This window comes from Arachis ipaensis, chromosome B06 (genome assembly GCF_000816755.2).
Source record: "Arachis ipaensis cultivar K30076 chromosome B06, Araip1.1, whole genome shotgun sequence".
Taxonomy (NCBI): domain Eukaryota; kingdom Viridiplantae; phylum Streptophyta; class Magnoliopsida; order Fabales; family Fabaceae; genus Arachis; species Arachis ipaensis.
The window spans coordinates 119,264,851-119,279,868 of NC_029790.2; the positions used below are offsets into that span (position 1 = coordinate 119,264,851).

The window sequence follows — 15,018 nt, forward strand, 5'->3', positions numbered from 1 at the left end:
ATCCACAACCAGCAACAGAGGCTTTTAGCACAAGAGGAGCAATTAAATTATCTAGGAAGGAATCTTCCTGAGCAGAATCAGAGAGGGTTCTTTGATACTAATCCCATGATGTTTGAGAGGTCTGCACCTATTTCTGTCCATGGAAGGGAGTTACAAGATCGTCGTCGTTATATGCACCCAACTGATCCACTGGGTTCTTTATCTTCTCACCACCTACAATCATCTGATGATATTTATGGTCATCACTCAGATGCATTCAAGAGTTCCCTCTCTGGCAACAACGGACATGTTGAGAACAGCTGGATTGACCCACGGATGCAGCTGCAACACCTTGAAGCTATGAGGCAGAGGAGGGAGTTAGGGGATACCATTGTATCAACAGATTTGAACATTTCTGCATCTATGGGAGCTCATGAAGAGAGTTCAGCACATGGTTATATGGACATACTTAATCAAAAACTGGGCCTTCATTCTGCCCAACCTTCAACTGTTGATAAGTGGCATCCTCTTTCATCAATAAGTCATGAAAAATCTTGGCAAGTGTCTGAGGCTGGCTCAATAATCCATCCTTTTGAGATTCCACCGGATCAGCAAGTCCATATTAATGATCCATTTTTAGAAATGGCTTCGAGTGCTAAATCCAATTCCCTACTGAATGATCATTTAGCCAACATGCACATTACTGAGCAATACAATAATATAGGGAATACTGAGAGAATGCCTCTTCGGTCTAGATCTGGATCATTACTGGAAGAGCAATCTCTGTTATCTGGTAATAAGGATACTTTAAATCCCAATTACAGAATTCCTCTCATGATGGGTAAATCTATGGAAAAAGATTTACTTGAGTTGGAGACAAATAAGGGGCAGAGGCATGAATTTGTAGGTGGCACAATGAGCAAGTCTATTCCTGGGATGTTAGACTTGTCCGATCAAGTGGAGAGTACGATGAATTCCATGGAACTGCCTGTTATGGCCCATAGTAGACATAGCTCACTAAGCAGTGCAGGTAATATATATTGCAAATGCATAAATGCTTTTTTTTTATTTGTTTTGTGCTTTTATATAATAGTTGAATATACTATATGGTACTATGCAGGAGGTGATGGGGGCTCATTTGGTCGTGATATGGGTTTGAATAACTCACGTGCAGATGAGGTTTCTAGTGACAGGTAACAATATTCTTAGAATATTTATGCTTTGGCTCAAGTTTTAATTAGTTGTACACTAGTAAATGTTTTGATCTGTCTGCTGGCTTTCTATAAGAAGCTTTCAATTATTTTATCTGAATCGCAGCTTGTTGAAAAATGGTATCTTGGATGTATCTGATGCTCATGTCTGTCATCCTCTATCTTAACTGAATGCATTGGTATAAATGGTTTAATCGCCACAGAAAATGCTGGTTATAACTGATGTAAGTTTGATTTGTTGTTGATTTTCAGAATCGCTAGTTCAACGAAACAGTTTGATAATGCTTTCCATAAGCGACCCCATGTATCTCGTGTTTTATCCTCCCCTGATGTTCAGTCAGACCAACCAACTGGATCCCATACTAACCCGAACAATATAATGAATGCTGCATCTGGTGAAGGTATGTAATTTTCAACTGCCTACATTTCCTTTCTGTTTTTAATATCTTGGCTCAATGAAAATACATTTGTTGTAGGACGACGAGAACCATCTGGAAATTCGTCAATGAGTAGCATGATGGATGCTCAGGCTTCTGCAAAGAAAGAAGTTCGATTTAGAACTTCTTCCTTCAGTGAAGGTGCTGTGGCGGAAACATCTTTTATAGACATGCTTAAAAAGCCTGTTCTTCCTGAGGTGGATGCACATGCAGCCAGTGGAGGTGCCACCGAGCCATCTGATGGTGGGTTCCAGGCAGCGCGAAGCGGCAAGAAGAAAGGAAAGAAAGGGAAGCAGATTGATCCTTCTCTACTTGGTTTCAAGGTCTCCAGCAACCGGATCATGATGGGTGAGATTCAACGCCCTGATGATTGATACTTTATTGCTTGCAGATGTAGATTAGTTTGTAAATTTTTTCAATTCTATTTTCTTCGAAATAGTTTTTCCTTTCTTTTTTTATTTGGGAGGGGTTTTTAGGGTTTAATGGTGTACAGGCCGTTATATAGCATAGCTATAATATTCAATACATCTGTTTTTACGATAGGTGCAATAGATATTTGTATTTGAAATCCCGTTTGGCGATGACTAGTGTGTACAGTCTCTGATGAGTGTATATTCGAGGAAGCTATGCATTCTCGTATGACGGATGGTTCAGCGATTTTTGCGGGACAGTAGAATTAATGACAACTAATTACTTTCTTAATCCCCTTATTTTTTCTTTTCGCGGCGGATCGTTTATTTACTTGCTATAGTTTTTCTTAGTTTCAGTACAATGTAAGTCACAATTATGTTCAATTTTAAGCCATTGTCAGTGCCAAATGAATAATGTAATAGTCGATTGTTCATAGGATTTTTTAGATTTGTTATTGTATAATGTTTGTAACTTGTAAATTAATGTTATCTGAAATAAAATTAATGATGTTCGTATTCGCATATGAAAGGATTGCACTGCATACTCGGTTGGGGGCAGAAATCCTAAAACGTATATTCTATCTATCTATCCTATCCTTTTATCGCCTAATAAAGCCACACATTATTTAAACAGAAGAGTAATAAGACTATAAGGTAGTGTTTGGTGGAGAGATAGAGACGGAAAGACTGAGACTCAGACTAAGAGATAGAGATTTAAATAAATCTTAGTATTCTGTTTAGTGCAAAATGGGAGATAGAAATTAAAACAAGAATGAAATTCTAATTTAATTTGCACAAAGGATAAAATTGGAATTAATTGATTGAAATGAGGGTATTTTAGGTATAAAATGTTATTAAAGTTTCAGTCTTCATCTTTAAAAATTAAATTTTAGTCCTCTGTGTCCTTATTTTTTGGAAGTACTGAAATACTGAAATTTTGGAGACAAAAACAGAAATTTTAGTACTAGTCTCTGCACTAACAAACATGATATTGAGTCTTAATCTCTCATTTTCTGTCTCAATACCTCAAAACAAATGCTACCTAAGAATACTAAGATCCTTTAAAAATTTTACGATGAATTTGTAGGTCCTTGAAAGAAAAATAAATACCAAATAAATATTGGACAATTTATAATGGCTTATAGGTTTTCGAAGAACAAAAGTACTCAGTCAGATATAATATTAGACATAATTTATTATTAAAAGATTAGATGATAAAAAAAAGCCTGCTATTTTGGTACATCTTTTTTTCTTTTTCTTTTTGTTTTGTTTTAATTTTTGTTTTTGTTTGTTTCTCATTTTTTTGCCAATATTGATCTTATACTAAAAGTCTAGTAGTTATTTCTGTGCTCTCAACCTACCTCTAGCTAGTTAAAATTTCTTTCCAAACAAGGTTGCTGTAATCCCAGAATTCAACCACCATAATCATCTATGTACACATCCTTCAAGATGTCCTTTATTTGGGAAATTAAAGTCTTGTATTTTTTGCAGTAACTGTAATATTGGCTCCGGAAATGTAGCAGAAGAAATAAAAGCTAAAAGTCCAGCACATATATCTTGCAACATTAAAGGTGACTTTTGCTGAACCCACTTCAGGTGCTCAATGGCTATTGGAATTTCTTTTGCCTCAGCCGAACATTTCAGCAAAACTACATGGGCCTCTGTGTTTCCTATATCATTATTGAGGCTGCAAAGTAGTTTGGAAGCATCCATAAGATAACCTGCATGGAAAAGAAATAAAATATGAGCATATGTTTATGATGGAGCAAAGCTTACAAAGTACAAGCCAGGCTTTCAATTGTGAACTTCCATTGGGCACCATAGAACATTGTTAAGTAAGAAATATCTGTGCAATTGAATAGTACCTTTCTTGCATAGTGATGATACAAATGAGCTTACTATATCTCTTGCAAGGATAATGTCCTGTTTTACATGCTTGTTATAGAGCTCAAAAGCTGCTTCAAGTTTGTCCTCATAACAAAGCCCTTCAAGAAGAGAGGTGTAACTTGTGTGATCAGGTGTTAACCCTTTGTCCAACATGTGCTGAAAGAGCTTGTAACCCTCTTCAGTTTGTCCCACTTCAGAGAACTTCTTTATCAGAATATTGTAGGTCTTCAAGTTCCCAGAACATCCACATGAAAACATCTCATCCCAAAGCTTCCTTGCTGGGCGCAGCAGATCCTCCTTGCAACACGCTTCCATCACATAATTATAAGATGACACATTAGGAATGATCCGTTTCTTCTTCATCTTTTGGAGAACAGCGTAGCCCTCTTTCACTCTTCCAGCTTCGCACAAGAACGACACCATCACATTGTAACCCTCCACATCTTTGAAGTAGTTATGAGAATCCAGAACTCGGAGCACCTCTAACATCTCATCTACCTTCCCATGCCTAAACAGATTTCTACTCAAATTGCTAATAGTCAAAATGGTAGGAAACCTCCCTTTACGAATCATGAACTCAAAAAAGATAATTGTAGCTTCAGCATCAATACTCGAAACTGATCCAATTAAGGCATTGAGAAGATCATCATCAATGGGAAAATTAGCACCAACAATGATCTCCCCGAGTTCTTTCACCACATTAATCCGCCCCTCAGAAACCAATTCAAGTATCAAGTCCTTGTAATCACCAATCCTCGGTGCCACCCCTAACTTCCTCTTCATCTTCAAAACCTTCACTTCCTCAGCCACATCTCGCATTCTTCGCAGTGCCGAGGCAACAACCCAATAAGCAATGAAGTCAGGTTTCCATCCCTTGCCCCTCAGCTCACCTAACATCCCTAAGGCCTCGGACACCCTGCCGGCACGACACAACCCATGAACAACCAAAACTGCCACAACCGACCCATTAATCCCCAAACAGCAATCCTTAACCTTATCCAAAACAGCTAAAACTCTATCTAAACAACCCTCTTCACAAACCCTCCACACAAACACCCCAAAACCCATGGTACTCAAAGGGGCACCCCTAACAGTCATTTCATCAAACACCTTGTACGCACTGTCCAAGTACCCAGCAGAAGCAAGTGCAGCCAGTAACCTATTACATGTGGCGCCACCCAATTCGTTGGCAAGAGTAGAAAATTCCCTAAACATAGAGAATGCATTATGAATCTTGTTCGTTGCAAGAAGAGAGGAAATGGCGGAGCGGAGAATGGAGCTATGGAGGGGGAAGTTAAGGGCTTTGGCTTGGTTGAGGAGCGAAAGGACGGAGTTTTGGTGGTGTTGGGAGTGGGAGTTGGAGAGGGAGGAGAGGAGAGAGTGGAAGGTGGAGGGAGTGTGGGCGAAGTTGGGCTGGTTAGAGGCCCAATTGAAGAAGCCCAATGCGAGGGAGTGGTGGCGGAGAAGGAAGGGGTTGATGACAGCGGAGACGAGAGGAGGCGATAGGTGGTGGCGGCAGCGGAGAGCATGNAGAGCTCTGCTTATTCGAACTGCCAGGTCTCGCGCCTCCCGATTCATCACTAAATTTGGTCATCAAGAATCAAGACGGGGTCCTGAAGACAGAGAAAAAGGAATGATGTTGAGAAGGAAGATGCTCATGCAGAAAAGAATGATGTTAAGGGTTTGTTGGTGGCCATGCATAGTTATCAGAATCGAACCGATCAGACTATTGGGTCACTAAATTATCGGTTCAACTGATGGGTCATTGGTTGAACCGATTGACCTAGTCTCACTTAAATAATTAGTTGTCCACAGATTAATCAAGAAAAAAAAACCCCCTAAAATTGAAGTTTATAATGCAAAGGCTGAAATTATGATTTTTTTTTTTTACATGAACATTCCTCTAGAAAAATTTTAAGTCACACTCATAGTAAAAATTTCTCATTGATTTCTTTTATATACTTCAAACGCTCGTAAATGATCCAACATGGGAAGGTGAGTTCTTAGGCAATCATACATCCGAAACAATATCATCACAGCAGAACAAAAACAAAACCAGCACCCAAAATCTTATTGTTATCCAAGATCAATTCCACAAAATAGAACACAAAACTACGCAGACTTACAAAACACATCAACATCAAGATATGCTACATCTCCCAGAAACTATGATATATGAGCTCGAAATCATATGGCATAAAACCCCAAACATAATCAACATCTCAACCATTATTGGTACAGCTTCTCAGTCTCCTATCCTCTATATCATATTCCCACTTTTCATTGAGACCCCCACTTCCATTTAATTTCATTAAAAACCCCTATCATAATCGGCACTCGACACCTTATTTTTAATGCAATCAACACCCTCCATTGTTCCTTCTTCTCCTCTTTGACTTGTGGTCAATAAATAGAACAAATTACCGAGGTTCTAAAAACCGGACCGGTCATCGAACAGCTCTAATTACTGGTTCACTGGTTCAACCGGTTCAATCGTAGTTCAACCAAAAAAACCGTTTTATAATAAACACCTGATTCTATAAAAATTCAATGAATAAAGCAACTGGTTCTAAACACTCTTCTGCTGCATTTTTTTACTTAAAAAGGGGATCATAAACAACTAGTTCTATGAATAAACAAACTACAATAATATGCAATACCAAAAATAGGCCAATGATGAAATAATAAAGGGTTTCTCTCTTCAATTCTATGTTCAAGCTTGTAGCAGGCCAGAATCAACAGAGTAATACAGTTGAAATAGTCTTCCTTCTTAATTCTTATATACATCAAAGAATTTCCTACAAAATGAAAATTGAACACAACACGCAGCCTTAAAACAAAAACAAAACAACACTCAGAAATCAATCACCTCTTCCAAACACAGCCTTAAATCAGAACAACATTCAGAGTATGAGCATTGATCACAAAATTGATTTCTGAAACAAAACAAAAACAGCAGAACAACGTTCAGAGTTTGAGCATTGATCACAAAATATTGATTTCTGAAACAAAACAAACACAGCAAACCCAGCAGAACAGCATTCAGAGTTTGAGCACTGATCACAAAAAAATTGATTTCTGAAACAAAACAAACAATCAACAAAACAATGAAAACAGATTTTTTTCCCTTCGGAAGAAGAAAACAATGAAAGCATGAAGCATATAATAAATCAATGATCACCAATATCCAGCAATAATCTCAAAGACAACAATAAATACACAACAACAATTTAGCAAATAAACAAGAACAAGACCTAAATAGAAAATCCAACAAATTAAATCGCAGCAACCTAACAATTTAGCAAATTAAAACAACAGCAGCCAAACAATTTAGCAAATTATTAACTTAACAAGTTCAAGAACAGAAAATCACAACAAAAACAGAAAAAAATAATTAAAAATAACAGAAGAACAACAGAACAACACCACAAGAACAATTAGCAAATTCAAGTGGAATCATCATGCTAATAGGTTTTCTGCAAAGCTGCTGTTTGTGCAGTTAAAATTTCCTAATTACTAAGATCCAATTATTCTAATTTCACATGCAGTCAACTTACTAAGTTTCTAAAAGCTAGAAATTATAAAACCAACGAGAGAAATATGGTTAAAGCATTTCATCAAACATGTCGAGTGCGGTAAAAGTAAAACGAAATAAGAGAATTCAAAGCTTAATATCAATGTGATAGAGAAGAGAGCATAACTATTGTATACTTTAATTCAGTCTATGAAAAAAATCCAAACCACTACCAAATCAAATAGTTACTTATTGTAATAGAAATCAGAAGTTGCAGAGTTTGAAGGAGAGTATTAGTGTTGTGGTGTATTGTCTGGTGGCGGGTTTAGGGAACTCACGGCGGCGACAAAAGGAGCAGCTCGACGGCTAGGTGGAGCGCGCGGGTTGGTCGCAGAGTTTGAAGCAGAGCAACGTGGCTTCCAGACGAACGCGAATGCGAACTCGAACGGTGAACGGCGAGGCGGAAATGCGGCTGAGTAGACAAAGACGACGGACGCCGAGCTCGAGGAAGCAGCTGCGATCGGTGACAGCGAACAGGGGTTGAAGACTTGGAGCACGAGGGAAGCTAGATAGACGGACGGTGCAGTATGCCACTCCTCGCGGCGGTGGTGTAGGCTTACAGGGCTAGGGTTTTTCGTCTGAGTTTCTGTGATTTCTTTCTGAATGAAAGAAAGAAAGGGAGAAAGAAACGAAGGAGCTTCCGGTTTTTTCTTAACCGGCCAGGTCTCGTTTGGTTCGACCGACCGGTTCTATTCCGGTTCAACAGTTGTTCATCAGTTTTTTGATCAATGGTTTTATGTCTGACCAGATCATTAATATTATCGGTTTGTAGTTAGACCATTTCGACCGGTCAGTTTGGTCCGATTTTCAGAACATGCAAATTACACCCACCATTCTGATATGAAACCCTTAATTGCTACCCACAGTTCATCCTTCGTGACCATATACATCATTATTCATAAACTCTTTAGGTTAACCATTCAAAACGCCTCCAAATTATTCAAATATTGATAAAAATAATTTAAAAACGCGACAAAATGTCCAACAATAAATATATATTAGTGTTAATTTGGATATCAAAATATTTTTTGTAGGTACTCACTTAGCTTGTGTTTAAAAAAATCGACGTATAACTAATTTAGAAATAACAACGAAATTTGGGTAGACTTTTGAGAGTCTTTTGCCTCTAAATATTTTATAATTATTTTTTCTAAAAGTACGTGCCACCGGCACAAGCTTATAGAGCAAAAGTCAATCTCCTACTTTTTAATAAGAGTGAACTACCAACTCGGCCCTATCCATTTCTTAAAATGACAATGTGACCCTTCATAATAAAAATGATCCACTTCAGTCCCTGTCTTCTATTTCCATGATACAACGCGGTTCCTGTGGATGTTTCTCCGTTGACGTGTTAGGTTCAGAAATAGACAGGGGCCTAATTATCTCTAAATTCAAATTGGTTAGCGGTTTATTTGTCCTTATTCGCTACAAGAAAAACACTCGTTCAGGTACACTTGAAAAGTGTAGCCAAAAATGAAAAAAAAATTATGCCTTAGGTGAAGGTTACGTTTTTTAGGCTTCAGAGACTTTTTGTGAGGGATACCTACACCAGTGTTGCCTATTCTCAAAGGCTACACTTTTCTATATCAAATGTTACACTTTTAGCCTTTGAGAATATGATGCATTTTTTAAGTGATGCTGTTTAGGACCAAATGTTACGCTTTTTAGCACTAATAGTTACCAGAATTCAAAAGAATAGGCTATACTTTACAAGGCTACTACATCACTTTGTAAACATAACAAATAGTATACCTATAGCTACTCTATGTAAGTATAGCCTCTTGTCCCTCCAATAATTTTTAAATAATAAAAATTATCCTTAAACAAAATATATTTATATAATGAACTAAAAATATTGGGATAATAATAATTGAGTATTCATACATCTCACACTAAAATAAGTATACTCATATCAAAATATGCATGAGACCACTTAGAGCTTACAACTAATAAACTAAGAAAAATAAAAAATATTATATCATACAAATGTATCTTCTAATTAAAGATATTTTTAAATTTAAATAATTTATTAATTAATTTGTACTTATTATACTATATATTCAATAAAATATTGAAAAAAGAATATTAATATAATAATAAAAAAATAATTTGAAAAAAATATTGTTTAAAGAATAAGGACAAATAAATTCTAACCAATTTGAATTTAGAGACAATTATGCCTCTGTCCATTTCTAAACCTGACACGTCAACGTTTTCCATTTAGAGTTGACGAAGAAACACCAACAGAGACCGCGTTGTGTCACGGAAGTAGATAACAGGGATCGAAGTTGATCGTTTTTATTATGAGGAGTCGCGTTGTCATTCTGAGAAATGGAGATGGATCGGGTTGGTAGTTTACTCTTTTAACAAAAGCAACTGTGGCGGGTAAAAATGGCTTTATAAAATAAAAATGGCTTTTGATGGTATATTATTGGATTAACTATAAAAATGTCTCTGAATTATTCAAACGCTAACAAAAATGCACTCGAATTTTACCATCGACAAAAATACCTTTAAATAATTTTAAAATGCGACAAAAATGTCTAACATTAAATATGTATTTATCAAAAAATACATTAGAGATTGAATTTTGATGAGATTTTTTGCAAGAATGATTAGAAAAATGAGATATTATTATTTTTAAAATTTGGTAATTTTTTATTAAGTATATATTATTTTGTGATTTTTTAAAAATATTATTGGTTGTTAACAAAAAATTATAAAAAAAGTATACTTAACGAAAAATCACCAAATTTTAAGTATAATAATATCTTATTTTTATAATCATACTTGCAAAAAATTATATCAAAATTAAATATCTAAGGTATTTTTTGAAAAAATATATTTACTGTTGGATATTTTTGTTGTATTTTAAAATTATTTAAAGACATTTTTGTCAATAATAAAATTTGAGTATATTTTTATCCGCGTTTAAATTTAAATAATTTAAGAACATTTTTAGTAGTTAACCCAACTCTTTATCCCACAAACATAGAATACCTTCAGCATTACTTAGTGATCCCCCTTCCCATTTTAGGTCATTTTCAGTTTTTCACCCCATAACATACACACCAAACTCCTATCCAACGCCTCTTGATCAAATACTCATAAACCATAACAAACAATGAAGACCTAATAACACCACACTACATCTATAACAAACAAGACCAAATCGAACTAAATAACAACACACAAACAACACATAATAACCGAATAAAAAAAACAACAAACTCAGATAAAATACACAAATTAAATCAGTTAGTTTTACATATAAATACAATTTATCTAAACCTATTATAAATTAAATCAATAATCAACATTCTTACAAAACCACAAAACATCATCTACATAAAACAAATCAACCCCAAGCAGCATTAATCACCCATTAACCAGCCATAACCATGAAAAAAGCAACCACAATCATAAAAAAAAATAGCAAAAATCAACCATTAACCATTTTTTTTTGGTGACTAAACAGCCACAATCATGAAAAAAAAGGGCAAAAATCAATCATTAACCATTTAAACCTACATTAAAAGATATGAACAACAAAAATCACTCAAATTATTAAAAATTAATATAAAATAATTTTAAAAAATTAAAAAAACTCACCAGGGATGGTTGACGCCTTGACCGCAGGAAGAGAAGCGAGCCACCACGAAGCACAGACCGGTGAGGTGACGCAGTGAAGGCGCAGGAGATGGCGAATGTAGTGAAGGTGCATGAACGACGCGACGCAGACGGATGCGACAGACGCGGACGGAGGTACAAACGACGCAACAGCAGGGAAGGGCAGGAGCTGGCGGACGCAGAGTTGCCGGCGACGAGATGGTGACCGTGCGATGAGAGGGAGAAGGTTAAGGCACCGCGTTGAGCTTCCGCCGTTTGGCCCGTTTCAGACTCTGAGAGTGAGAGAGTGAGTGGGTTGGGGAAGGGAGGGAGATCGTTCGTTGGAATATGGTTCTTTTCTTTCCTTCTAAAAATTGAACCCGTTTGGGTTTCACAAACTTTCGGTTCACCAGTTTTTACCAAAACCTTTTGGGTCAAATCGGTTTTTATCGGTTCTTTTCTTTATCCAATCTTATGTTCTGCTCGGACTGATTCTGTGGTCGGTTCACTAATTTTTTGATCTGGTCAGTTGGATTGGTTTGATTTTTATAACTACCTTAAATGCACAAAATAAGATTTAAACTATTGATACTTGTTTAAGTAGGCGAGTGAATTAACCACTCGATCAATCCACCTTGGTTGACTCCCTTAGATATTCAATTACTATTTAATTTTTCTTTTTTGAATTTACGGGCTTTATAAGTTTGGTCTATTCGAATTTTAAGGTCTTCCCTTTAGTATATGGGCAAAAAAAAAAAAATCTAAAAAAATCATCTCAAATGAGTAACTCCACAAAATACAAGAAAATAGATGATAAGCAATTGTTAGGTGCTGACCATCGCTGAGAAGTTGGACTTTACATCCAAATTTTCAGAATCTGTTAAATACGAGTTGGAAGAATAGCAATAGTTCTCTACCTATTTCTTTAGACATTTTCAAGAAAGACCTTAGTGATTGGAATAAGAATTGCTTTAACAATATCTTCAAGAGCAAAAGAAGAATCTTAAATAGGATAGAGGAGATTCAAAGAAGCTGTGAATACGGAAAAAAATTCTACCTAGATGAGTTAGAGTTTAGCTTAAATAAAGAGCTGAATGACATATTAGGCAAATAAAAAATCTTTTGTACCAAGTTCTATCACACCAAAGTCATAGTTAGGAAAGGAAAAAACAGAATTTTCAAACTTAAAAGCAACTAATGGAGGTTGGATAACAGAAGGGGAGGAGATCAGAAACCACATAGTCAATTATTTCAAGAATTTGTACCAAGAAGAAGTAACAATTGTTCCTTTTGGATTAATCCACTACTCACTTCCTAATTTTAGTTCCTATAATTGCAGGAGACTCATAGTCGCACCGAATGAGAATGAAATTAAGAATGCTCTCTTTAACATAGGATCACTTAAAGTACCTAGAAGTGATGGGTTTCTGGCATTGACATTAAAAAAAAACTGAGACATCATGAAGGAAAAAGTGTGTGACTTCATCCAAAAATGTTAGAATGAACTTGAACATATCAAACAAGCCAATTCAACCCTATCGCTCTTATCCCGAAGCTCAAGAATCCTGAATTCATCAACCAATTTAGACCCATTGGGTTATGCAATGTTAACTACAAGATTTTGACCAATATTTTAGTTGATAGAATTAATCCTCATCTGAACGAGAGGATCATAGTTCTCTAATCTAGCTTTATATTAGGAGAAAAATCCATGACAACATCATCATAGCTAAGGAGCTTATGCAAACCATGAAAAAGATGAAAGAAAAAAAAAGATTCATGGCAATTAGAATAGACTTTGAAAAGGCATACGATAGACTAAATTGGGAGTTCATGAAAGTAAGCATGGAAGACTTCAAGCTTTCAGAGAAGATAGTCAATGTTACCATGCAATGTGTCAGCACTGTGTCCTACAATATCCTTTGAAATGAAAGTAGAACGGAAGAATTCATACCAGAAAGAGAAATTAGACAAGGAGATCCTATATCTCCCTATATTTTGGTGATATGTATGGATAAAGTATCCCATCTCATTGAAGAAAGAGTGCTGTAGGGGATGTGGAACTCGATTAGAGTTGGGAGATTAGGACCTAAAGTTTTTCACCTCATGTTTGCAAACGATTTACTCATTTTTGCAGACGATTTTTCTCATGTCATTAATGAGAAAAAAACTTCTATTATTTTCTCAAAGAATACAGAAGTTAGCATAAGAAAGAAAGTGGCAATATTACTAATTATAAAGAATAGAAAGAGCTAGGAAGGTACTGACGAACAGTTTTTCTATCGGTAAAGAAATGTAAAAATATGTATTTGCGTTGTAAGTATAGCTTCTAAACCAACAGAAAATTCTTTCGTACAAATGTTTTGGTTGTCACAAGTAACAAACCCATTTAAAATTGATAACCGAAGTATTTAAACCTCGGGTCGTCTTCTCAAGGAACTGCAGGGAGGTGTTCTTATTATTGGTTATGAGTTTTGTAAATTGGGGGTTTTGAAAGTAAGGGACAAGCAATTTAAATGACAAATGACTGTAAAATAAATTCTTGACAAGGTATGAAAATCTGGAAGTCCTATCCTAGTTATCCTTATTGATGGTGATGAGAATTGAGTTCTAATCCCACTTAGTTAACCTTTACTAAAGCAAAGGAAAGTCAAGCAGACTAATTAGTTTGATCCTCAGGTCCTAGCCAATTCCTAAGAAAGGACTAGATTTATTGGAATTCAATTCAATTAGCAAAAATAACAATTATCAATCACGATGAGTTTGACAACTCAAGAGTTATCAATTAATCAACCAAAGCCAAAAGGAAAAAATATAAATTATTTATATAATTAAAGGAAAGCGATCATAATTCTGAAATACTTCAAATTATATTAAATAGAAAATCAAATCTAAACATGAATGGTTCATAAGCCAAATTGGCAACAAAAGTAGTTAAAAGAAAGCTTTAAAAGATCTGAAAGCAAAAGAGAAATATAAAGCAAAAGGAATATTGAACCTGATAAGGAGTTGGAATACTAAATTGAAATAATAAAAAATCCTAATCCTAAAACCTAAGAGAGAGGAGAAAACCTCTCTCTCTAAAAACTACATCTAAATCATGAAAAGTGACTGATTCGAGAGCTCTCTTTGAATGGATGAATTCCCCCACTTTATAACCTCTAATCTGTATTTTCTGGACTTGGATTTGGGCCAAAAAGGGCTTCAGAAATCGCTGGGAGCATTTTCTGCAGTTTCTGGTGCGTGGCATCTGTCACGCGTCTGCGTGGGTCACGCGGTCGCGTCATCTGGGAGTTTTCCTTGTCACGCGTTCGCTTCGGTCACGCGTACGTGTCATCTGCGTTCTGCTCAAGATACGCATCCGCGTCAGTCACGCGTTCGCGTCGCTGCCTTTTCGCGCTAGGCATGCAGCCGCGTCGTCCATGCGTTCGCGTTGCTGCCAGTTTCTTCAAAAACTCCATTTTGTGCTTTCCTTCCATTTTTGTATGTTTCTTTCCCATCCTTTAAGTCATTCCTGCCTTAGAAGATCTGAAACTACTCAACACACAAATCACGACATCGAATGGTAATAAAGGGTAATTAAAATAAATAATTTTCAAAGCATAGGAAACATGTATTTCACATATATCACATAATAAGGAAGGGAAAGTAAAACCATGCAATTTACATGAATAAGTGAGTGAAGGATTGAATAAATCACCTAAATTGAGCACAAAATATATCATAAAATATGGATTTATCAGGTACCTTGGACCCCAAATCATACACAATAAGAAAGGAAAAGAAAAATTCAAAGATGTGATAGATAGAGTGCACAGTAAACTAAAAAGTTGGAAGAGTAAATGCTGGTTCTTGGCTGAAAGGATGACTCTTACCCAATCCTCTGTTAGCCCAACTCTAAGCTACCAAAT

General features: G+C 35.9%; 2 protein-coding genes across 2 annotated transcripts in view; one reads left to right on the top strand and one right to left on the bottom strand.

Moving 5' to 3' along the window:
• LOC107647386 overlaps nt 1–2,329 on the top strand; it is a gene marked incomplete in the record, with an annotated part of 11,052 nt that extends 8,723 nt beyond the window's left edge. The window contains 4 exon segments of the mRNA XM_021105646.1: nt 1–1,009; nt 1,100–1,172; nt 1,443–1,591; nt 1,667–2,329. Of these exon segments, the coding sequence (XP_020961305.1) occupies nt 1–1,009; nt 1,100–1,172; nt 1,443–1,591; nt 1,667–2,001 (1,566 nt within the window).
• LOC107604997 (pentatricopeptide repeat-containing protein At5g14080) lies at nt 3,383–8,120 on the bottom strand (the record flags this gene model as incomplete). The annotated part of the gene is given in 4 exon segments (XM_021104878.1): nt 3,383–3,758; nt 3,903–5,454; nt 5,456–6,722; nt 7,688–8,120. Coding segments are annotated over 3 exon segments (1,895 nt in total), but the record flags the coding sequence as incomplete, so codon positions are not given.